Here is a 19,834-nt window from a genome sequence, read left to right as displayed (position 1 = left end):
CCTTCTACAACAGTATCTTTTAAGACCCAGAGCATCAAGAGCATCTCTGATGGGACAAAAAAGGAGTGTTAAACTTTGAACTTAAAGGGTGATCAAGAAGTAATTTCTCCCAGCAATATCAAATGAATGCAAAGTCAAGACATCAGATGAGAATGGGAAGATTCTTAAGAGGGCTTCATCCTTTGACCCCAAAGAGACTAACATCTTAATTCTCCTTAGAGTATCACCCCTGAATCACACATAAAGGTCATGAGAATAAAGGAAATGATCATCAACTAATGGAGCTCTTGATTGAACAAATTCTCCTTGTCAGCAACTTAGAAAATGTATAGAGAACAGTATGGAGAATTTACATACTGATGTTAGGGTGTAAAGGGTTAATACTACTTGATGTTACACTTCATTCTTAAAATTATCAAGCATGGGAGTCAACAATTCAATAATGGAAGTAACTGACTTGTCATATAAAAACAAAATCAACCTGAACTCTGCTTCGCAAATTCTCAGTTTTGCTTTAATAATTTTGAAATTATTTCAGTATATTTGTAAGCTTGCTCGACTTTAAGTCTAATGGTGAACTTTTTCAATGAGAAACTGTTGCAGGGAGTCTAAAGAGACCATTTAGTGGCATTTTTGCGACTCCAGTTCAGACAAGAAGCTAAGAAACCCGGAACTGTATTTGCTTTTTCTTACTGCGTCAAATCACATACACTAAATATTTACCCTTCTGTATATTCTGCTTGTAGGAAGCCGAGGTAGGTTTCCCACTTATTCCCAATCACTTTCCCACACGTAAAGCAGCGAATAGGAATGATCATGATCCTCGAATAACTAGAAACGAAATAAAACGCAACTGATAAGTTACAATAATCTACAGAATCGGAATACTAGCACGTGCAAACATCAATAAGTGCAAACTCCTTGAAAGACTTGAAGCAAAGTCTACATGACACGTTCACTAAAATATTCAGATATTCAAATATGCGAAAATCAAGGCAAAATATTACTTATAGTCAGCTCCAGACGATAAAAATCGGAGAAATAAACGCACTTTTCGCCTGAAAACGAAATACAACGCTGTTCCTGACTTTGCTCCAGTCTCTCGCGGACAGTAGCATTTGACCCGCTGAAGAGATAGATTTCAGGCTCAGCTGTTTCAGTCACGTTTGAAGATGGCTGGAAAAAGTGTAGGATCTGGAATCTCTTCTTTATTACAAGGATCTTGTAAATTTTGCAAGGTTTGTAACATATTTAATGTTTTTTTAATTTTAAACTTGTGCCCTCGAGTTAAAAAGCTTTTTTGTCATGATCAAGTCAGATTTTTCTCTTCCGTCGTGGCAGTTTGCACGTTGCGCTATTTTTACTCTGTAATTATTTAGATGGCTTTCTAAGTGTTTTTGTGCATTTTACTGAAATTAAATTTACGCATAATTTGAATGTTAAAGAAAAATGTGGCAAGTCATAATCTTTATTTTCTACTCTTAAAATATTTGTTTAGATATTCACAACAGCTCTTCCCGATTTTCTCTGCTAACAAAAGGGGTGAAGGACTGAAATAGGGGTCACCTTTGGGTGTACCCCTTTTGCTGTACCCCTTTCCTAGCTGAAACTGCATACTGTTTCATATTCAAGAAATTTTACAGTTTATTTCAACATTTTTAGTGAAAATAATTCACATAGATGTTACTATAAATGGATGAATAATCAGTATAATTTAATTTCACAGCAACGAGCAGCCTGGTTCAAAAGATATCCACAGACATGGTTTAGGGGTTTGCAAACATCAGCGGCACGGAATGAACAGGTGTGTTTTAAATCCAGCTTAAAGATGCAAATGCAGACTATTTATCATTGGAGAACTTTATTTATACCTCTTGTGATTATATTGTTGGTAAATTATTTATGATCATGATGGATCTACTTGATGTCTTGCATATGATGTGACAAGTGATATTAACTCTTTCATTCCCATGATCTAGCTGTTAATTCTCCCCTTAATCCTTTCCTTAATTAACCCCCAAGAGTGACTGGCATCTAATTTCTCCTTACAAGATCACCCCTGAGTAAAACATTAAGGTCATGAGAATGAGGGGAATGATCAGCAACTAAAGAAGCTCTTGATTGTTAAACAAATTCTCCTTTTTAGAACCTTAAGAAATGTATAGAGAAAGTAGAGAGAATATGCATGCTGATGTTAGAGTGTTAAGGGTTAATCACTTCTGAGAGTTTAAGGGTTGAATGCATTGTATTGTAATCAGGATAATGATGATGATGATGACAGTGATAATGATGACAGTGATGATGATGATGATGATAATGAGATATCTTTGGAAAAACTATTTGACAGAGATGTTCCAATCTCTCACTCTAAGATTGCCATTATCTTGCAGCTTTTTGACAAGATTCTTATCGCCAACAGAGGAGAGATTGCCTGTAGGGTATGTAACATATGTCTGGGAGCATGTAATCTAAGTTTACACTTTTATTACATCTTGACACTGTACATGAATTTCCTTTTTTCTTTCTTTTAATTTTAGGTCATGAAAACATGTAAACGTCTTGGAATTAAAACTGTTGCTATCTATAGTGAAGCAGATGCAAATGCTGTGAGTTTACTATCAAAATACTTTTTCCTTACTCCTATGTCTTTATTTGTTGGACAAATTAGACTAAATAATACCAATTATCTCAAATAATCATAATACAAACTCAAGCAAAAGTTAGCATTTTGAAAAGAAGATTTAACAATAGCCTTTTCTTCATGAGTAGCTACCAATTGTGAAATAGTTATAGCTCCAAAAAAAGGACCGCAGGAATTGTATTAGATAAAACCTTAACTGATGGAAATTAAAGAAGGCCTTTCCAGGCTTTTTAAGCAGCAATCAGTTACAGGTAACTGGCTTTGAACTGAAAATCTCTGTTTGCCCTTTAACTCCCAAGATCTCAATTGTAATTCTCCTTACTGTCTGCCATACAATTCTGGTGATTTAATTTTGGAGAATTAGGTGTTAGATCAGCCAATAAAACTTAAATTCATTATTGATATTTTTCTTTATTCCCATCACTTGTCTGCTTGTTATTGTGATGATATTATGAGAAGTTCCATCTTGATCACTCATGGGAGTTAAACCTTTTAACTCACAGAAGTGATTAACATGCGACTTCTGGCTATGATACCCAAGCATTGTCCAGCAAACAGGTAATGAGAATACCCAAACTTATCAGGTAGAAGTTGTTGTCTTAATCTAACTCTAAATTCTCGCAACTAATACACAAGGAATTCTGCAGTAGCCAGAGAGGAGAATTGACAATTAGATCTTGGGATTTAAAGAGTTACAGGTTAAAACAAAATGACTTCAACTTTGTTATTTAACTTTAAATTATTTTCCATTTTAGCTGCATGTCAAAACGGCAGATGAATCGTTCTGTGTTGGTCCTCCTCCAACAAATCAAAGTTATCTCAACATGGATGCGATCATGGAAGCCTTACACACAACAGGAGCACAAGCGGTAGACAATGAACATCTTAGCCCTTAACTACTAAAGATCTTAACCTTTTATACACTAGCATCACTATACAACTTCTCCTTGCTGTTCTCTATACATTTTCTATGGCATTGCAAGGAGAATTTGTTCAACAATCAAGAGCTTCATGACTTTGTTTTCATTTCCTTTTTTTCTCCTGATCTTGATGTTTGATTCAGGTGTGATATTGTTAGGAGAAGTTCAATGCTTATCAATCTTAGAGGTAAAAGGGTTACATGTAATCCTTCCTTTTAGCTGCCTTGAATTGTGATATAATATTCTATGATAAGAACGCTCCATCTGTTTCTGTATATTCTCCTTATGTAGCATAGATTAAATGTTTTTGGACTCATTATTTGCAACTGCTTGCAGGTTCATCCAGGATATGGTTTTCTATCAGAAAATGGCAAGTTTGTTGCAATGCTGGTAAGCGTAACTTACCCTCAGATTGCTAGCCATGTAGAAAATTAATTTGAGACAAAAATTCATTCATAAGCAGTGAAATTATTCATTCTGCAAAAGGTGAAGGCTTGATAAATAAAGAATAGCCTCTATTTGACACAACAATGGAGGCAATTGTGTTTGATATCCTTCAAATATTTTTTAACATGCAGGGAAAATGTTTATGAACAGCTTGCCATTCACTGCATGGGATGTTCACTATCCAGTTTTCTCTGGTACAGTTTATGAACAAAAACACATGCTCCTTCCACTGTACGACCACACAAAGCTCTGTCATCTTGAATTTTCCAGCTGAAACTGGGGGATATTTGGTCACACAATGCATTAAAACCAATTGTGCATGAGAAAAAATTTTTGGATTATAATAATAACTATCATTTGCAATGAAAAATTTTTTTTCTCTGATAAATTTGTTTACAAAGTTTTCCCTTACTTATAATAAAAACAGAAAAAATTGGTCACAGGGTTATTTTTTCTATCTTTGTTTACCTCAGACAGTTTATTTATAATAATGTTTTCTGTCGCATGTTGCCCAATTTTCATTTCATTTAACTATTAACGTTTCAAATATTTTTTTAAATAGATGATAACTATTTGAATGTGCTGTTTAGGAAAAAGCTGGTATCACCTTCATTGGACCAAATGCTGCAGCAATTCAAGCCATGGGTGATAAAATTCAAAGTAAACTGATTGGCAAGAAGGCTGGAGTCAATATTATTCCTGGATTTGAAGGAGTTGTAAAGGTGAGACCATGTTGCTTCACAAATTAATCCTGTATACCCCAATATTATTTTGCTTATTAATATTCTCCTTAATTTTCTCTATAAATTTTCTATGGCACTGATTAGGAAACTCTGTTAAACAATCTAGCCTCTTCTAGTTGGGATTCATTTCCTGTACTCTTGTGACTGTAATTTCTGATTTAGAGGTGATACTGCAGGAGAATTATATGGTATTTACTTCAAAAGGTTTAAGGGTCAAAGATTGTTTCAAGCTATGGATATTTATTACAGAAACACATTTAATACAGTAAGACAGTGTAGCAATCCAACAAAGGTTTCTCAAAGTAGAATTTCTTTCTGATTTTTCCAAATGTTATCAAATAAAATCCCAAGTTATAGAAAACACTGGAGTTATCTGAATTTGTAATATTTTTGGTTTGGTGTTTTTTTAGAATGATGAAGATGCAGTCAGAATAGCAAACGAGATAGGTATGTTACAAACTCAGAACACAAATTGGGAAGGCTAATATCTAGATGGAGTGTAGTTGCTATTTTATAAATTAAGTTTTCAAGTGGTTTCAACAGGGTACATGTACATGTCTCCTCTAAAAATTGATTTTGTAGATAAATACTACACATTGAATGTCACAAAGTGAATGCTCCTTCAATTAATTTGCCAGATGGATGTGTATTTAGATGTAAAGATTTGTATAGGTGTAGATGCATATATGTGATTAGACTGAAAATAAATGATGAATACAAATATTTAACCAAGAAAATATAACAAAATTAAGAACAACCACAAAAAAGTTAATGAAATAGGAACAAGCTTACAATTTGTGGCATAACCAGGTCCAGTAGGAAATTTTTTAAATGAAAGCAACATGGTGCTAGCAAAAAGTAACACAAAGACTGATGTAGTTGAAATCATCTGGCAGTGAGAATTATCTGGTGAAAACAATGCGCATACTGGCAAGAAATAAATATTTTTGGCATTTTGTAATTCTTTCATAACCTCACACAAAAACTTAATGAAACAGACAGAACATTACAATTACAACAGAAAGAAAAAAATGTGAAATTATGTAGCAGTTGCTTAACCCTTTAACTCTAAGATCAAATTTGTAATTCTCCTTACTGTCAACCATACAATTCTTATAATGTTAGCTCAGAGAATTTAGTTTTGGATCAACTAATTATCCCCAAATTGATATTTTTCTTTATTCTCATCACTCATCTGGTTGATATTGTATGGATATTGTAAAGAGAACTTCTGTCTTGGTCACAAATGGGAGTTAAAGGGTTAACAATAAATAGTGATGCAAATTCTGGTTGATACAGATCTTTTTGAACAATGTCAGAAAAGGCTTATAACAAACTTTAGGAAAATATTTGAAGGTGTGTTTTCCTCAAACAAGCCTTTTAAAGAAACCTAGGGATCTTTTAATGGTCTAAAATCATGACTCAATTAGAACTTTATTTGAAATTATAGCCGGCTTATAGGCAGTATACCCCTCTTGATTGCTTGTGGGCTTCACTTAATAGTCATCATCAATCTGTAGGTTATCCAGTCATGATCAAGGCTTCCGCTGGTGGAGGTGGCAAAGGAATGAGAATTGCTTGGAATGATGAGGAAACAAAGTAGGAAATGTAGTTTCTTCCTTTCTATTTAATTCTGTTACCACACTGTTGGAGGCAATTAGATTGCAAGGATCGCCAGTGATTTCAAAGTGAATATGATAAAGCTGTGAATATGATCATAAGATCTGAAAGACATACTGTTTTTCTATCAGAGAAGGGTTTCGACTCTCATCCCAAGAAGCAAGATCCAGTTTTGGAGATGACCGTTTGTTAGTGGAAAAGTTTATTGACAATCCAAGGCATATTGAGATTCAGGTACAGAGTGCTGGTAACATAAATTATTATGCTCTGATTGGCAAACTATAAATATCCTTCATTATTCATCTCAGCAAAACTAAAGATATGCATGCTCCCTTGTGTGAATAATTATGTTAAAATCATCTTTTTGTGCTATATTAACTGGGTAATCAGTATACTGATTAAATGAGTAGTAATGATTCACCACATGAATGTGTGGAATGTTGCTCAAATTTATTTTGCTGGTCCAGAGTACAAAGTTTTTTAACAAATTTGGTTTCATTCTTTTTTTTTTTTTAAATCCTTTTCCTTAGGTTCTTGGAGACAAGTATGGGAATGCTGTAAGTTTTAATTTGTATAATTTACTGTAACTGTTAAACTTGAATAATTTCTGTCCATTAGTACTATGAGCCCCTATTCACCAGCTTTTTATGCACTGCATGTTTAACATATCATGAAATGTCATAAACAGGTTAGCAACAAATTGGTGTACTTGTAATGGTCTTTTGTTCCTAACTGGCCCAGAAATTTCCTTTCACTTTGCCTCAACCCCTAAGCAATAGACTTAACTAATTGCTTTTTTAAGCATTTGTGAATTGGGTTTGTGTAACGGTGCAGAATATTGGATCAAAGTTTCTAATTTTATGCGTTACACATAGGTTTATGTGAATGAAAGAGAATGTTCTATCCAGAGACGGAACCAGAAAGTCATAGAAGAATCTCCTAGGTAAAATTAAAGTTTCTGTTTTATATGTATTAGAGGTGGATCCAAGAAATTTTGATGGGGGTGCTCAAACTTTGATGGATAAAACACCAATTTTTTTGCACTCTAGCCTGGAAGTATTTCTCGACAACTATCAGTAGGTAATGTGTGATCCTGTCATTCCAAGAATTTTCTTTGTAGACAAGTAGTAAGAAATTCACTGGTTTTTAGGAGGAGGGGGTTGTGGACAACTTACACCTTCCTTCTAGATTTGCCACGGTATATCTATCATGCAGTTTGTCAAATGAAATATGGTGTTTTGAAATGAAGCTGGCAACCTCTTGAAGCTTCTGTGAAAATACAACATCCTTACAAATGCTCTCAGCTGCCTCTAAAGTGTTACAGTTTAACTCTTTGACTCTCTTAACCCTTTAACTCCCAGATCAAATTTGTAAATTCTCCTTACTGTCAACCATACAATTCTTTAATATTAGTTCAGAGAATTTAGTATTGGATCAACTAATTATCCCCAAATTGATATTTTTCTTTATTCTCATCACTTGTCTGGTTGATATTGTATCTCATATTGTAAAGAGAAATTCTGTCTTGGTCACTTGTGGGAGTTAGAGGGTTAAGCTTGCCCTTATACCTTCTTTCAATTTCAGTGCATCATTACCCTCTTCTGTTTCTACAAATTTGTCACCATTTGCAAAAACTATTGAACATACTGTCTTAAATATTTTGTTGCAATCTAATGTATCAAAATGTTTTTTTTTTCTTTTAGCCCATTTGTGGATCCTGACATGAGAAAAGCAATGGGTGAACAAGCTGTTGCACTGGCCAAAGAAGTTGGATATGACTCGGCCGGCACTGTGGAGTGTTTGGTTGACTCACAGAAGAACTTTTATTTCCTAGAAATGAACACTCGTCTGCAGGTGGAACACCCCATCACTGAGATGGTAGCTGGAGTTGATCTTGTAGAACACATGATCAGAGTAGCAGCAGGTATGAGAATCCTGTTGTATGAAAAGAAAAGGGAAATGAAATGAAGTTATAACTTGCAGATGAGACATGAATAACTGATTCTGGCTGGTGAACTGCAAGAAACACTTTTCTCAAAAGAAGGCTTGCTGTACTTTTTAGCTCAATATTCATTTAGGAGTTTCATTTAGCAGCCAGGTAGTGGGTTACTTGCCCCACTTGTAACCTTAACATAATCGTCACTGTTCTCATAGCATACTTAATTTGGGATAGACCTCAAATTGCAGGGGAATGAAACTGCTCGAGTCTAAATTTTTAAAATTTCCCCAAGCAGCTCAGAGCTCCCAAAAAAATTGGAGGTCTCTTTGTCCCTAATTATTTTGAAACCACTGTACATTTTTTGCGGGGATGCATTAAATTCCCTAAACTGACATGCTTTGACGTGAATAGATACCTTTACAATAAATTTTTGGTGCGGATTTGCATTTCATCGTTGAGAACAAAGTCAAGCTAAGTTTCTTTTGATCTTGTTTCGTGTGACGTCTTTCAGATCATCCGCTTAACATCACGCAGGCTGATATTCCCATCAATGGCTGGGCTGTTGAGTGCCGTGTGTACGCTGAGGTGAGGTATTTGGAAAGTTCCTCTGTCTTTAGCTGTGTTATCCAGGGTGAAAATCATTACCTGATGCATTTAAAAATTCTCTGAGTATCACCTTAATCACACATTAATATGGGCAAGGAGAAAATAATCAGTGATCACAAGCTTAACTTTGACCGTTTATTGTCTAGGATCCATACAAGAATTTTGGTTTGCCATCCATTGGAAGGCTGTACAAGTATATTGAACCAACTCATCTACCAAATGTAAGTAATTTTACTCGAACATCAAAAAAAAAAATTATTTATTTGCAATATCAGACAGCGGCCCAGTTCAGCTTTAAAGCTGGTTTAAATGGAGGCTTATATGAACAATAACAAGGCCAGACCTTAACACAGGGAGTTACGTTCCTTACTATTTGCGAGAAGTATGTGGATTCTTTTACTTCCCCTGCTGACCAGTACTGGGAGCATACGGGAGACAGGACAACGGTTTATCGTTCTCATCCGAGAACTGGAATGCCTAACGATTTGCGCATGTCGTAACAAAGGCAGCACATTCCCCTCACTTATTTTAAGACCCTGAGTGCTCTTACTCAAATTGACTCGGCTAACAGTGTTCCTCTCTGTTTTGTTAGGTTCGCTGTGACAGTGGTATCATTGAAGGCAGTGAAATAAGCATTTATTACGACTCCATGATATCGAAGGTAAACATTTCGGATCAATATCAGTATCTGGGCAACTGCCCACCTACCCCTCCCCTAACCCAACAACAGTCAATTGATGACAAGTTAGGGTTAATGTTGGGTTAGGGGAGGGGTAGGTGGGCAGTTGCCCAGATACTGATATTGATCCAACATTCCTTGGCGATTTTAGGGTAAATTTGTGTTCAATGTGAGTATCTGAGCAACCGCGCACAAAGTACCCACCCCTCCCTTAAGCCAATGCGATTGATGCGCTATTTGTCACCTTTCTGTGTCCTTATTTCTATCAAATAATATCCTATCCTTGCGGGCAGTTTTTGTGATTTCTTAACCAAAAAAATGTCTCTTATCCATATTTTAGCTGGTTACTCATTCGCCCACCAGAAATGAAGCGCTTGATCTGATGAACAAGGCGTTGGATTCTTATGTTATCAGAGGTAACGGTGAAATAACGGTCAAACCGCAGGGTTTTATGCGCAACTAGAACTACCTTGCACAGCAAAGTAAACAGCACAATATCAAAGAACTGCTCGGTAGCTTCACACGTTTGGTGTTATCCACAGACTTACAAGTCAGAATCATCGTGCACAACATGATAAACAGCTGCTGGTCTCACACAAGGGTTTATCCTCAAGCTTGATCGCGAGAACCTTATGTCGTCAAGAGCTTGAGAAAAAATTGTCGCCCATGAAGAAAAAAACTAAAAAAAGCAGCGCGTGATCCGAATATTTGGAATTCAGTTTCTCAAAGGGAATCAGAATCCCACGCTCCTTCATTAGTTCACAACTTAGCTCAAAATTAACCACATTTTTGTTCTCTGATATTCTCTAGGTGTTACATACAATGTTTCACTTCTCCGTGATGTTCTTAACCATCCCAAATTCCGCCTCGGAACTATCACCACGAAGTTTCTTCCTGAAGAGTATCCAAGTGGATTTAAAGGTGAATCGCGTAAGAAAAACTAACTAACAAAAAAACATTTGGCGTCAGGGTCATTGCGCTATAATTTCGTTTCAGACAGTTTACTTTCACGGTGTTTCTCCACAAAAAAGGATATTAACGGTTATGGCTTTCAGAAAATTCTCAGGGAACTTGCAGAGCAGGGATAGTAACCTTACTAGCGGTGGAGTTTTATCCTTTTCAAGGGAGGTAGCACAATTGTGGCTGTTTGAAGAAATTGGCCACGAATCGTTGTTGAATTTGTTAAATCTGGTTTTTATTCAACATCAGGTCATCAGTTGACTGATGAAGAAAGAGATGAACTGCTGGCCACGACAGCCTATTTCTTCGTGCAAAGAGCAAGAAAAGCGATGGCCTTCAAGAACCAAAGCAAGTGAGTTATGGGAATAAGATTGGGAAATAAAGAAGACAGAACCGAACTGGTGTGACGTACGCTACGCACGCGCGACTTCTGCACGCGCGCTCTGAGACCTTAACGTCAGTATTGTTACGTGTACGATTTTCATGTGTGTGAGTTTTCAGTTTTTGTTGGGTCGCATTTTTGAGGATCTTCGTTTGGAGTCTTATCAGTGTAAAGCGTGTTTCCCTTTGGGTTTTTTTTTTCGCGTGATGAAACGCGCCTGTTTTCGAAAAGTTTTCCGTAACCGCTTTCGAAAACGTCCCCCGCAAAGTAACTCCCCGAGATTTTTTTTCGTTCCTCGAGCTAACAAAACGGTAGCAGCTTGGAGTGCTGGTCACATGAAAATTGCTGTTTTTAACAATCATTTTATTTTGTTTTTAGGCTCAATGCTGTGAGCAAGAAACCATCTGCGTGGGACCTGGTAATTACTCTGCAGAAAGCTGATTATCCAGTTATGATACAGGCCAAGGAAGACGGAAATTTCGAGGTTAGCCTGAAAAGGTCTTCTTGTCAAAACTATGCGTAGATTAAAACAACACCCAAAATTTTGGTCACCATGGTGGAAGAATTTTGCCCTTCGTGCATTTTACTCCTTCCTGTTTCCTGTGTAATTATAATTTAAATTTCAATGTGATGTTGCTTTGCGAGTTTCATCTCTAACCGATTATGGAAAGGAGCGCAATGAGGAGCCGTTTGTACTAATTGAATGCTAAGTTTTGTCGAGTAAAATTCCCAAAAGAACAGGAATCTTCTGAAGAGTTTGATTAAAGAGTGAATGGTGTGGATGAAAGAGTATTCAGTTTACTTTGAACAAACGTGAAACTAAATGAAATTAGGGTAATGGTTAAGTTTTGTGGGACAGAACTAGGATGCCAGACATCTATAATGAACTGTGAATAAATGAATTGTAAAATGGCCAGCCTTGAGGAGGAGAGACTTGTTTACTTGTGTGATTCACACACCGGGATCACAGGATACCTAACAATACTTGTTGGGGATTTTAGACGGACAGACGATGGCGAAGGTGGAAGTGAAATTTACTTGCCGTTCCTGTCTTAATAAAACTTGACATAGGCTAAGATTTTCTTAATTCTGGCTGCGTTGTAGGTCAGCATAGATGGAAAGCAAGTGGATTTCAACACATCCTCTGGACTGTCAGATCCGGTATTCGGAGCCAAGATAAATGGAAATGATGTTTTGTTACAGGTAAAATTGGGGTTAATTTTATACTATCAGTTGCCCAATAACCTATCAACAATGAATGACTTTTCCTTGTCTTCTTCTGTAGACTTTAAAGAAAGAAGGAAATCTCTTCGCAATCCAGCACTATGGAACAACAGTAAGGGCATCAGTTTAATACAAGTTAAGAAAATTTACCCGACGGAGGAACTGCGTGTAAAGAAGATTATCGAATATGGAAGCGTCTTCGCAGTAGTGAACAGTACTTCGGCAGCAGTGAAAATAAGGGTCGAAAAACAAGAGAGATCTTTGGTTCAAATCCTGTACAGGCCTGAATTTTTCATATATTTACAATCAAAGAAGATTATCATTGTCCTCATTAGGAAAATTTAGGAGACTGATGCGACAGTTGTAAAGACGTTCTTGTACACCGTTGTAAGTCACGTTTTGTTTTTGCAGTACAAGCTACGAGTGCACACGAAGGATCAGTACGAGTACATGAAGTACATGCCAGAGAAACAAGAGGTTTGGTGAAATCTTATGAGCGGGAAGGAATTCTGAGACAAACTAATTACTTGAAAACACCTTTTTATCTTTTATATTATGTGGTGAAGCGCTTTGATCACTGAAAAAAGCGTTAACTCTTGAGAAAGAAAGAAGTCCCAATAAGATTTGAGTTTACGTGGTTGACTTGACTTTGCCTATTCAGATGTGTGAAATGACTTTTCAGTTGACTTTTGTTCGACTTGCCGTTATCAATCTGACTTTATTTGACCTGCCATTCTTTGAACCCACTCGTTCGGCCTCCACTTCCTCTCGTTAGTTGATTTGCTCGAAATTTTTCTTAGTTACCTTGACTTGGCTTTTGATCTCGTTTAAGTAACTTTAATTTATCACTGGTAAATTCAATTTTGATGGAAGATAAGAAAATCTTTTAATGTATACTTTCTCTTATCCAGGAGGACATGTCCCCATTCCTCAAGTCACCCATGCCTGGCACAGTTGTATCAGTGGCTGTCAACGTCGGTGACACGGTAAGACATGCATTGCAAATTCACAATATAAAATTTTTGGATTCTTTGTCACGTAATCTCCCTGCCTCTTCGTCCGCGCGAGGGCCAAAAAATAGTCTACGTGACAAGTTCACAAGAACGTTCCTGCCCCTTCTTTTTGCATGGTAAGCCAAGAAATTGTTGATTGACAAGCACGTACAAGTAACCTCTACGTGCACACGCAGGTGACCTCTGCGTGCACGCATTCGCAAGGATAACTTCTACAAACACGTGCGACTGACTTCGGCGTGCGACTTCTTGGCTTGCACGCAGATGTCACTTACACATGCACGTTCAGATGCTCGTGAAAGAAACAAGTTCGTCCTAAAGACGGGTAGATTTCAAGTGGCTGTGAAGCATTTGTGGAACAGAACTCAAATAATGCAAGTCACATCGGCGTTCACATGCTCGTAGTTCCAAATATGATTTCAGTTTAACCGTACATGCATCTTGAATCTGGGCCACCAAAAGTTGACCATATATTAGTTGGCGTCAAATGAATTTAAAATATAACTCATTCTCTATGTCCGTTATTTTTTGTCAGGTTCATGAAGGACAGGAGTTGACCGTAGTGGAGGCAATGAAGATGCAGAACAGTTTGCATGCAGGACTTTCTGGAACTGTAAGTAAATGATGGAAAGATAATGATATTATTTCAAATTTGTCATCAATTTTTATTTTAAGCTCTGATCCAGGGCCTGAGGGTGATCCCCTTCCACCTAGAGGCGAGTTAAGTCTGGAGCGAAAAGATTTTTCCCATTTTTTCCAACATGGCCTTGTACACGGCTAAAAAAGAAAGGAAAGAAGCCATGGAGCGTTAAGAATTCTGAGCTTATTTTATTTTGTTGTACAGGTAAAAAAGGTGAATTTTAAAGCCGGAGACAAAGTTGGTGAAGGAGATATTATGGTTGAAATTGAACATCACCCCGACCACTGAGACGGCAATTCTATTCTAGGAGGGAAAGGTTATCACAATTTTCGGGTCAAGTGACTTTTTATGAGCTCGTGGAAGTGACTTCCGCGCAAAGTCTCGTCGACTTCTGCTCGGAAATGCCAATGACAAAATGAACTGACTTCTTTGAGCCCGTGAAAATGACTCCTGTGAAGCTACAATTGCTGGCCTACTAATGAAGTAGGGAGCTCGTGTATGCTTATTATATGTACATGCAAATGAACTGGCGTCCTTATGGGGCGCGTGCGGGTAATCATAGGCGTGCGTGCGCGTTTGATCTCCGTATGAACTCCTAGGTGACTTCCATGTGCATGCACAATTGACTTTAGCGTGCACATACAGCTTACATATGCGTGTGTGTACTTGCGTAAGTGACTTCCGGGAGCATTCACAAGATTTACTTCTGCCCGAACGTGCAACTGACCCTTGCGTGCACGCGTAAAGAACTCCACGTGCACGTGACCTCTGCATGCACGCGTGGGTAACTTCTGCAAGCACGCCCAACTCACTTACGCGTGTGACTTCAACGCTTGCACGCAGATGACACCTGCACATGCACGCGCAAATGACTTCTGCATCTACGAGCAATTCACTTAAACACGCCTTATATCGTACGTGAAAAATTTTAATTAATGGTTTGGTGAAGGTTGACGTTGTATCAAGTCATAATTTCAGCTAAACTTTGTGTTCGGATGTAATTGATTTGAGTTCTTATGTAATTTAATACGCATTGCTGGAGGTTCTAAATGTTTTTTCCTGAAAGTGTGTGAGAATTTTCTTGAACATATTATGGCGATGTTGTAACACATTTTGGAACATCTATCGAAGTCTTAATTACTACCTCTCTATGGTGCATCAGAACATGAAATTTTTGGTCAATCTTTGTTACAACGTTCGAAGATTTTAATTAATTTTTCAATCAAAAAATACCATCAACACTCTCGAATTCTGTGGACAGGATCAAAACAGTTTTGATTAAATTGGTGACAGGACTTGGTGTCGTCCAATTGTGACTAGTCGTACTCGTGATAAACAAATCACTAGAACGGTTACAGACCTAATTGGACTCCACTCGGTCATATTACCATGATCTATTTTGCAAATGTAAAGAAACAGTCAGAACTCAACACTCCGTTCCTAAAATGGACTGTGGTTTATGCACTTTTAGAAGAAGGAAAACTCATTTTAAAATCTCAGACGTATTGAATATGGCTTTACAGCATGGAGGTGAATAAAATGGATAAGAGCTTTTCAAGAAACGTGTCGGTACTGTTATTGTAGAGAACTATCCTATCATGATGAAACTTGTTTCGTACTAGTATCCAATTTTGGACACGAATGTCCAATTTTGGACACGAATGTCCAATTTTGAACACCAGTGTCTGATTTTGGACACTTGTGTCCGATTTTAGACACCAGAGTTAGATCTTAGACACCAATGTCCGATTTTGGACATTAGTGTCTGATTTCGGACACTAATGTCCAATTTTAGACACAACTGCCCGATTTTAGACATTAGTGTCTGATTTCAGAAATTTGTGTCCTATTTAAAGCTGGGGAATATTCTTTCGCGTGATGCGTTTTGACCAATGGCGAATGAGAATACCAGACGTATTGGATAAAGCTATGTTGCGTGAACGTGAATAATACTGATAAAACATTTTCGAGAAACATGTGTCGGTACAGTTTCTGTGGGGAACTATCCTAACCAGATGATACTTTTTTCGATCTTTGTTGCAAATCTGAGAAAAAAAAACAACAACAAAACGAAACATAGGAAAAAAAAAACAGAAACAAAAAAAAACCACTTGTCTAAAGCACGGGTCGCATTCGAATTTTTGTTGTTTGTTGTTGAAGTTAAAAATCTGTCGACAGATAGCGTAAAATAAGTGCGACCAACATTTGAAAAAACTTGCCAAATGTTTCCGAGTCGCTCACAATTTTCGCCAATCTTCAAAAGAATCGATGTCCTACCTCGGAGGCTTCAAATTTTGGCACCACAAACAATCATGTCTCTTTTTAACCATCTAGCTGTTATGTTATGCAAAATATATTGGAATAAAAGTTTCATCGTGAAAGATTTCTTTAGTCCGCTCAGTTGTCTTTGGCGTGCGATGGCAGGATTTTCCAAGCCCAACTCACCCTTTTTATTTCAAGGGATATGAATTTTGGGCGCCGCTTTTATTGGCAGCAATTTTGAGGACATGTATGACTTCAACGAGAGATTCTTTCATCAAAGTATCGGAGCTATATGTAACACAAGCGTCAACTAAACGTTAAGGACCAACAGGAGAGAAGATCCGCTCTTGCGTGGCAAGGAAATGCGAAAGTTTTTGCTAATTTTTGATTCGCGTTCATTTGGTCAATATTTGAATTCACTTCAGTGCGACGTGGCCCTACATAACAAGCAAAAGAAAATTCTCAGCATTCTGTACCCTCCCCTCCCGTACATATTATATCGTATCTTTGCCGCCAGTCTTCTCACGGTGAAATCAATATTTGGCGCGAACATGACATCACAATAATGGCGTCCTCGTCAGTGATTCCAGCTTGGTTGATTAAAGCAAAGTCAACCGTCACAAAAACAGGGAAACAAGAAATGAAAGACACAAGTAATTCATTAAGTGCTTCCGCTTGCAACGGAGAAAGTGAAAGAGCAAAGGAACAAGAAATGAAAGACAAAAGCACTCCTTCGATTGCTTCCGATTGCTACGAAAAAAGCGAAGGAGCCAAGGAACAAGAAATGAAAGACACTAGTGCTCCTCTAGATGCATTCGATGGCGAGAAAAAAAGCGAAGGAGCATTAGCTCCTGATTTATCAGTAGAACAGAGACGGAAAAACAGACGCGTGGCACGAAGGCGTCAACAGAAACGAAGGAAACAAAGAATTAAGGAAGAAAAGAACGAAAATAAGGTGCGTAGGTTTGAAAAACTTGTCACGGAGCGGGCTTTAAAAATGGAAGCCGATCTTCTGGAAACTATGGAAGCAGAGAGGAAAAACGCAGCGAAATATCTGTCACTTGCGCGGAAATACTACGGCATGTGGAAGGCAACTAACGAAGAACTTCAACTGTTTCGTCAACATGAGAAAGCATCGATCGCTGAAGGGGATTACTCTACATCCAAAAAGGTAAAATTTCGTTTTCATTTAGTCCTTAAGTCTATTACTGTTAAACCCAATCAGATACACTAATAAAGGGTAAAAATTTCTGCACAGCCCCATACTACATTATGCATTCAGTTCTTGGATAGAGAAAACAACGACAAAAACAATACATTGCCCTTGGGAAAACAGATTTGTTTAACAATAGTATGGGGCTGTGCGGAAATTTTACCCTAACAAAGCTCCACTTAATACACGGATTTACGTACACAGGGAATTGTGTTTGATTCTCTATGCAACACAGGATCTTCTATTCATAACTTCATCTATGCACCACAGGATATAACAGTTGCAGTTCTAATGTCAGCTGTTTCTGATCAAAGTTAATAGCCAGGAATATGTTTGTTTATCAAAACTGAACATTCTAAGATGATTATAATGCTTTACAGCCTAACATCAGCATGCATATTCTCCACACTGTTTTCAATACTATTCCATTGGTAATGAAGGAGAATTTCTCTAACAATCAAAAGCTTTGTTAGCTTGCAACCACAATTATTGATTCAGTGGTGATACTCTAGGGAAAAATTCAAAGATAGTCACTCTTAGAAGTAAAAGAGTTCATTCTTCATCTCCCAAAAGCATATCTTTACTTTGGTTATAATTAATGTATTCAAGATGTTTTACACAAGCTTGCTAAAATAGCAGAATTGAGAAACTGCTAACACTTTGGTTTGATATCAATCAAGATCAATTGTTTCGTAACCAATCCATAAATATTTCTGGTGTAGAAACCTTTATTTTGGTATCCTTTTCTTTAGGTTTCTATATTAAAGGATGAGAACTTAAAATTTCCTTCACCTGCGGTAAGTTAATTCATCATATCTACTGATCATAATTGGTGAAAGGTATGTAAAGTCTGTACTGAAAGCAAGTGGCCTATTCAGGCAGAGCTTATCTTGGTTTCTGTAGCATAAAACAAATAATTAATTTGTCACATCTACTGATCATAGTAATTAGTGAAAGGTGTGTAAAGTCTACTCAAAGCAAAGTGGCCTATTCAGTGGCCTATTAATGGTAATAGGGCTGAGCGGAGTCAAATTCAGTCTGTAATCATTCAAGTGATTGACAAAGTCACAAATAGGATTTCAGACTGAACTGGATGACACGAAGTCCTGTTACCAGTTAATCAAAACTATGACAAAATTTGACATCGGTTAAAAATTTACTTATTAATAAAAAAAATTGTTAACTTGGCAAATTGCACAACAACAGCAAGTGCCCATGATGTGTACTAACCCTAAGCAACTGTGCTATTACTGTCTGATTACAAGCATGACGTGCACACTGTCCTATTAATGCTCAAATGAGGTTAGTGATAACCAACCATGTTTGAGAATTTTGTTATAGTTTTGACTTATATTAATAGAGGATACTGTGGCCTAAAGGTGGGATTCAAGCCAAATTTGAGAAGTTTGGACCATATTTTTATGTGTGTCTGGTGGATGAGTGAGAAGTGGGCTGGATTCCACTTTCAAGGTTTAGGTTCAAGGCCAGACAGGGTCACTGTCGTCTTTGACAGGACACATAACTCTCCCAGTGCCACTCTTAGGAGTTTAAATTGGTACAGGTGAACTGACAGAGAAATAAGACAGCTCATTTTTGATGGACTAACATCCAAAATCACTTCTAATTTCTTCAAACTATAAAAACTGTCACTGCCTCTTTCTACCACAAAGTTAAGCAGGCACCAAGTGAGTAGTCTTTGGCCCAATAACACAACATAATGACTCTAGTTAGTGACAGACCATTTCTAAAGTTAGAAGCTACCATTGTTTGAATCCAATTTTCTTAGTATATTTTATTAACAACTTAATTACTAAAAAAATAATTTCAAGCTTTTCCCCTATCTTACTGAAAAATAGTCATCTGGAAAAAATTTAATTTTGTTTGGTTTCAGACATCACTGACATTGGATGAAAGATTTTCTGAATACTCAAACTCTGGTACATTTAAACTCACTGGGGAAACCTTGAATATTAGCAGTGGAGTGTTACCTACACAGCAATAATTTATTACTTGTGTTTTTTTGGTTGAGTTAAATTTATTTTCAGTTTTGTTCTTCATTTCATTCATTTTTCTTAAGAAGACTTCATTGGTAAAGATATGAACAGCTTGTTTCAAAAGATGCAGGTTCCTTTTATTTATTATTTGTGCCTTCTGGATAAGGGAAATTGACCTTTAGTTTTGTTCTTCAATATATTAATTTTTCTAAAATTATGAACAGTAAGTTTCAAAAGGATGCAGCTTCCATTACATTCAGAATTTTAAAAGACAGACATTTTATAAAGATTTGATTATTTAAATGTACAGATCAAGAGAGTGAACACATTTTGGGAAACACAAGCTGCAGAAGAGCCACATCTCATAAAAATTTCTTGAGGATGATTTGGGAGGCAAGAAATGTGGTTAATAACAGGCACTTAATCTATCCTGAATTATTAAAGACTGAATTACCTTCTTTTTTGTACAAATACTTCCTAACCTTAACTTAACATATTCAAGACTGTTCCCCATTATTTATACCCCTGTTAAGTTAGATAACTTGCCTAGA

The 19,834-nt window shown here is 37.0% G+C and overlaps 2 protein-coding genes across 2 annotated transcripts; both read left to right on the top strand.

Annotated features, from left to right (window-relative positions):
• The first annotated feature begins 1,156 nt into the window (after window positions 1-1,156).
• LOC131769342 (propionyl-CoA carboxylase alpha chain, mitochondrial) lies at window positions 1,157-15,370 on the top strand. The gene is made up of 26 exons (XM_059085068.2): window positions 1,157-1,238; window positions 1,727-1,804; window positions 2,391-2,438; window positions 2,538-2,606; window positions 3,397-3,510; window positions 3,898-3,951; window positions 4,599-4,730; window positions 5,162-5,198; window positions 6,272-6,350; window positions 6,503-6,605; window positions 6,902-6,928; window positions 7,247-7,314; window positions 8,075-8,295; window positions 8,822-8,895; window positions 9,063-9,137; window positions 9,509-9,577; window positions 9,936-10,011; window positions 10,406-10,516; window positions 10,805-10,907; window positions 11,316-11,421; window positions 12,042-12,140; window positions 12,223-12,273; window positions 12,573-12,638; window positions 13,073-13,147; window positions 13,710-13,787; window positions 14,019-15,370. Exons 1-26 carry the CDS (start codon window positions 1,173-1,175, stop codon window positions 14,100-14,102), a joined length of 2,163 nt encoding a protein of 720 aa, XP_058941051.2. The 5' UTR covers window positions 1,157-1,172; the 3' UTR covers window positions 14,103-15,370.
• A 1,274-nt stretch (window positions 15,371-16,644) lies between these two features.
• On the top strand, window positions 16,645-19,736 carry LOC131769612 (uncharacterized). Its single transcript, XM_059085342.2, has 3 exons — window positions 16,645-17,247; window positions 18,042-18,086; window positions 19,181-19,736. Exons 1-3 carry the CDS (start codon window positions 16,717-16,719, stop codon window positions 19,289-19,291), a joined length of 687 nt encoding a protein of 228 aa, XP_058941325.2. The 5' UTR covers window positions 16,645-16,716; the 3' UTR covers window positions 19,292-19,736.
• Window positions 19,737-19,834: the final 98 nt, after the last annotated feature.

This window comes from Pocillopora verrucosa, chromosome 6 (assembly GCF_036669915.1).
Source record: "Pocillopora verrucosa isolate sample1 chromosome 6, ASM3666991v2, whole genome shotgun sequence".
Taxonomy (NCBI): Eukaryota; Metazoa; Cnidaria; class Anthozoa; order Scleractinia; family Pocilloporidae; genus Pocillopora; species Pocillopora verrucosa.
Note: the sequence above shows the minus strand (reverse complement) of the source record. Positions and strands in the feature narration are given on the sequence as shown.